The sequence below is a fragment of the Lactuca saligna genome, chromosome 3 (genome assembly GCF_052625555.1).
Source record: "Lactuca saligna cultivar CGN05327 chromosome 3, ASM5262555v1, whole genome shotgun sequence".
NCBI lineage: Eukaryota > Viridiplantae > Streptophyta > Magnoliopsida > Asterales > Asteraceae > Lactuca > Lactuca saligna.
In genome coordinates this window covers 84349223-84354189 of record NC_136419.1, presented here as the reverse complement: position 1 = coordinate 84354189, position 4967 = coordinate 84349223, and the positions used below count along the sequence as shown (strand labels likewise).

At 38.2% G+C, this 4967-nt stretch overlaps 1 protein-coding gene across 1 annotated transcript; it reads left to right on the top strand.

Moving 5' to 3' along the window:
* Positions 1 to 398: 398 nt before the first annotated feature.
* LOC145035736 (uncharacterized) lies at positions 399 to 4064 on the top strand. Its single transcript, XM_078984238.1, has 5 exons — positions 399 to 2223; positions 2362 to 2495; positions 2577 to 2728; positions 2824 to 3250; positions 3333 to 4064. Exons 1-5 carry the CDS (start codon positions 399 to 401, stop codon positions 4062 to 4064), a joined length of 3270 nt encoding a protein of 1089 aa, XP_078840364.1.
* The last annotated feature ends 903 nt before the right edge of the window (positions 4065 to 4967 follow it).

Genomic DNA, 4967 nt, shown 5'->3' with positions numbered 1-4967 from the left:
TTTTTTTTCCTCTTACCTGGCATTGGTATGTAATTTTAAAGTTTTTCTTGCTTGTATGCCTGACCCGTTATATAAAATTGTTGTGACTTGTAGTTCTCATGATATGCAGTTTGAAACAAGTGTTTTCTATTATCTTGAAGCTGGTGCAAATATAATAATCACATCTTAGCAGGTAAGTGTTTTTGTTATATTCTAAAATATCCATCCAATCATAACTATAACTTGTAGGATTTCAAAGTATGATGTTGTAATTTCTAAACAAAAGTTGGATGCCATCACAGTGACAACCAAAATCCTTTTTCCTATTTTCAAGTCCTTTCTTTAATCCCTCCATTCTATTTCTTAATAATACATGAAAGTAGGTTGCTATGTCGTCGAACAGAGAATGGATGTACGCAATGAGAGCCACCAAAAAGGGTTATCTTCATCCGGAATTTGACTTCCATCTCAATTTATTCTTGGATTTTGCATTTGCGAATGCAAATAATATTCAAAGAAAAATTATAGACGGGAAGGAGGTTCTTCAAATTAGATGTCCGTGTTTCAAATGCAAGAACAAATGCTACAAAACAAGAGAGTTGGTTGAGTATGATATATTTTGCAATGGATTCATGCCCAATTATTATGTATGGTATGCACATGGTGAATCATATGACATATCATCTCAACATGTGGGTCAATGCTCAAATCCTACACCTTCTCAACGTGTGGGTCAATGCTCAAATCCTGCACCTTCTCAAGACGTGGGTCAATGTTCAAGCCCCATGGATTACGAGCCTTTCGATCCTGATGAATACAACGAATATGAGCAAATGGTTAATGAAAGCATGCACCATTATCATATTCCACAAGACCCAAATCCCACCGCCAAGGCATTCTATGACATGATAGAAGATGCTAATGAGCCTTTGTGGAATGGATGTAAAACTTATTCTAAATTGTCAGCAACCACCAGGTTGTTGCACTGGAAATCAGAATGCAATGTCTCCAACTCGACATATAATAAACTGCTTCCGATGATCAAAGAAATGCTACCCGATGGTGAGAAGCTACCTAAAAACTTCTACGAGACTAAGAAAATGTTGAAGTTATTAGAGTTGCCAAAAGAAAAGATTCATGCATGCATAAATCATTGCATGTTATTCTATAAAGAACATTCTCATTTGGATCATTGCCGAGTATGTAATGCAAACAGATACACGAATAGTATGTGCAAGGTACCTAATTTGGTATTGACCTACATGCCAATTGGACCACGACTTCAAAGATTGTTCTATTCAACGAAGACAGCCAAACATATGACATGGCATTCAGATCATCAAACAGAACCGGGAAAGATGATACATCCTAGTGACGGGGAGGCTTGGAAGCATGTTGATACAACATTTCCTGATTTTGCACAAGAGACACGTAATGTTCGTATTGGGTTGTGTACAGACGGGTTCACTCCAAATAATTCAAGCTCAACCTCATATTCGTGCTGGCCAGTGTTTATTACAATCTACAATCTACCTCCTTGGTTGGCTTTGAAAGACGAATACATAAAAATTTCTTTGCTCATTCCTGGTCCAAAGAATCCTGGGCAAAATTTGGATGTTTTTCTACAACCTTTAATAGAGGAACTAAAACTGTTGTTCGATCATGGCATTGAAACTTATGATGCCTATCGAAGGAACAATTTTCGAATGAGGGTCATCCTGCTATGGACAATTAGCGACTTCCCTGCATATGGAATGTTATCAGGATGGAGTACACATGGTAAGTTAGCTTGCCCATATTGTGGAGATCAAGCGGGATCATTCCAACTTAAATTTGGACAGAAACCATGTTGGTTTGACTGTCATAGAAAACATTTGCCCAAAGGACATAGGTTTCGGAAAGATGAGATTAACTTTCGGAAAAACCAAAAAGAGTTGCTTCTAAAACCTATTCCGGAGCCATCTGGAGATCAAATTTGGCAGCAAGTTCATCTTCTTCCCACCGTTTACAAAGGTAGACCATATCATTCAGATAATCAAAAGCTGAATGGTTTCGGGGTTACACATAATTGGGTAAAGAGAAGCATTTTTTGGGAGTTGCCTTATTGGCATAAGTTGTTAATTCGACATAACTTTGATGTGATGCATATTGAGAAGAACTTTTTAGAAAATATGTTTCACACATGCATGGGTACCCCTAAGTCCAAAGACAATATGAATGCGAGGAAAGACATTGAGCTAATATGTGATCGACCTTTATTAAACCCCATCCCCAGAAATGGGAAACTCTATAAATAAGATGGAGTTTACACTCTGAAAAGAAAAGAGGGCGTCAATGAAGTACACAAAGTTTGTGAATGGTTGAAAAAACTTAAATTTCCAGATGGATATGCATCCAACATAGGGAACTGTGTAAATACGAAAGATGATAGTTTCTATGCTTTTAAAAGCCATGATTGTCATGTGTTTATGCAGCGGTTGCTTCCACTTGCTATAAGAGGCTTTGTTCCAAATGAGGTATATGACGTGATAACAGAGTTGTGCATGTTCTTTCGGGTATTATGTTCGAAAACGATACATCTAGATGACTTACATAAGATGAAGGACACCATTGTTCAAACTGTCTGCAAGTTGGAGAAAATATTCCCTCCGAGTTTCTTTGATTGTATGGAACACCTTGTCATACATTTAGCTCATGAAGCTATTATAGGTGGTCCGGTGCAATACAGATGGATGTATATCTATGAGAGGTAATTACATTTTTTGTATGTTTTACACATCTAATGTTTTTTTTAAAGTGTTATGTATTCATCCATAACACATTCTCAGTTATTCCAAAATATAGGAAGCTCGGATTGATAAAAAGAACAATTAGAAACAAAGCGAGGGTTGAGGGTTCAATTGTAGAGTCGTATCTAGTGAATGAACTTGCTGGATATTGTTCTTTATACTTTGACTCTATGATTGAGACACGTCATAATCGTGAGCCGAGGAATTTCGCACCTGATTATCCTAGCTTTTCGAGTACAGACTCTCGGTTGAGTGTGTTTGTCTTTCCTTCACGAAGATTATTTGCAAAGGGTGGAACACGAAGATTCATGGATGACCAAGAACTTCACAAGGCTCACACATATATTCTATTAAACTGCATAGAAGTTCACCCTTACGTCTACATGTTCGATGAATCAGTGCGAGAAGAATATCCAAATGAGCCGAATGAGTCTCTTCAAAGTCTTAGAGATCGATACTTTGCCGATTGGTTCCAAAAACACGTAAGTTAAACTGGCTAAGTTGTAGTGATAACTATTAATTCATCATTAGCCAACATAATAAAATGTGTGTTGTTTAATGTAGGTAAAGGAGTCAGATGAAAGTACTAACCATTTGAAATTCATAGCAAGAAGACCATCACAACGTGTTAAATCTCACAAAGGATACTTTGTAAACGGTTATAAGTTCCACATGCAGAGGCATGGTGATGGACGTATAACGGATAATTGTGGAGTATGCGTGAGAGGGACGAATTCTAATGACGAAGAGACTGACTACTATGGCATATTGGACGAGGTACTAGAGGTTGAATATCTTGGTGGCGGGCGTGTTGTACTATTCAAATGTACATGGTTTGATAATGTCCATGGTGTAAAAGTTAACAAAAATAAGTTAGTTGATGTTAAACCGAAGTCCCGACTTCAAATTTATGACCCTTTTGTATTAGCATCACAAGTGGAACAAGTGTATTATACACCATATCCCGCTATGAAAAGGGATACAAAAGATTGGTGGGCTGTTATCAAGACAAAATCACGAGGGATATATGAAGTTGCTGAATATTTATCTGAAGTCGTGAACGATGAAAACATGGAAGTTGATCAATTCTTTCAGATTGATGAACGGTTCGAGTATACAAATGAAGTAATTAATAATGATCGCATGAACCTAGTCACAGATGGAGAATTTCAAGAGTCTGGTACCGAGAGAAATGAAGAAAAGACTCGAGAGGAGGAAGAATTTCAAGAGTTTGAAGATACAGACGATGATGAAGATGAATTTGATTTATCTGATCACTCTTTTGATTCAGGATGAACCTTTCTTTTTCTTGATATCCACTTTAAGTTATTTGTGATATATTATAGGGTATGCTCACTTTAAATTATTGATATCGACTTTAATATATTTAGCTAACCTTTCTTTTTCTTGTAAACACAGGGTACATAATATGAGAAGTTTTGAAGACGGTCGTACATATCCTCCTCCGAAAGGTTTGGGAGACGGTCGTGGAGGGGGTATTAATAAAGGTGGAAAAAAAGCTATTAGTTACAATGGAGATAGAGGAGGCACGGGAGGTAGTAATGATGTAGGAGGCATGAGAGGCATGAGAGATGGTGGTGATAGAGGAGGCATGAGAGATGGTGGTGACAGAGGAGGCATGAGAGATGGTAGTAACAGAGGAAGCATGAGAGATGGTGGTGATAGAGGAGGCATGAGAGATGGCAGTAACAGAGGAAGCATGAGAGATGGTGGTGACAGAGGATGCATGAGAGATGGTAGTAATAGAGGAAGCATGAGAGATGGTGGTGAGAGAGGATGCATGAGAGATGGTAGTAATAGAGGAAGCATGAGAGATGGTAAAGGATCACAGATGAGCTCTGCTAGCAGTGGCACATTTCATGACCCACATGGACCGGATACCATCTTTGACCAGGAGGACTTTGCGTCTGATGGGGAAAGCGCGGGGGATATTGTTAGGCGTGGGTCCAATATCCTACGTTCGCCTCCGGCTCATCCTTCTGAGAGGATATGGATCACACGACTCGGGCGAGGGTATGTTTTTTCTTATTGAAATTTATGTTGATTATTGATGTTACAAACATACTAATTTGGTTAATTTGATATTATAGGTTTCATGAAGAATTTGTGCATCGTCAGATTGCAAGTATAATGAAAGAGTTTATGGATGATGCTTGGCCTACATGGAAAAAGGTCCCG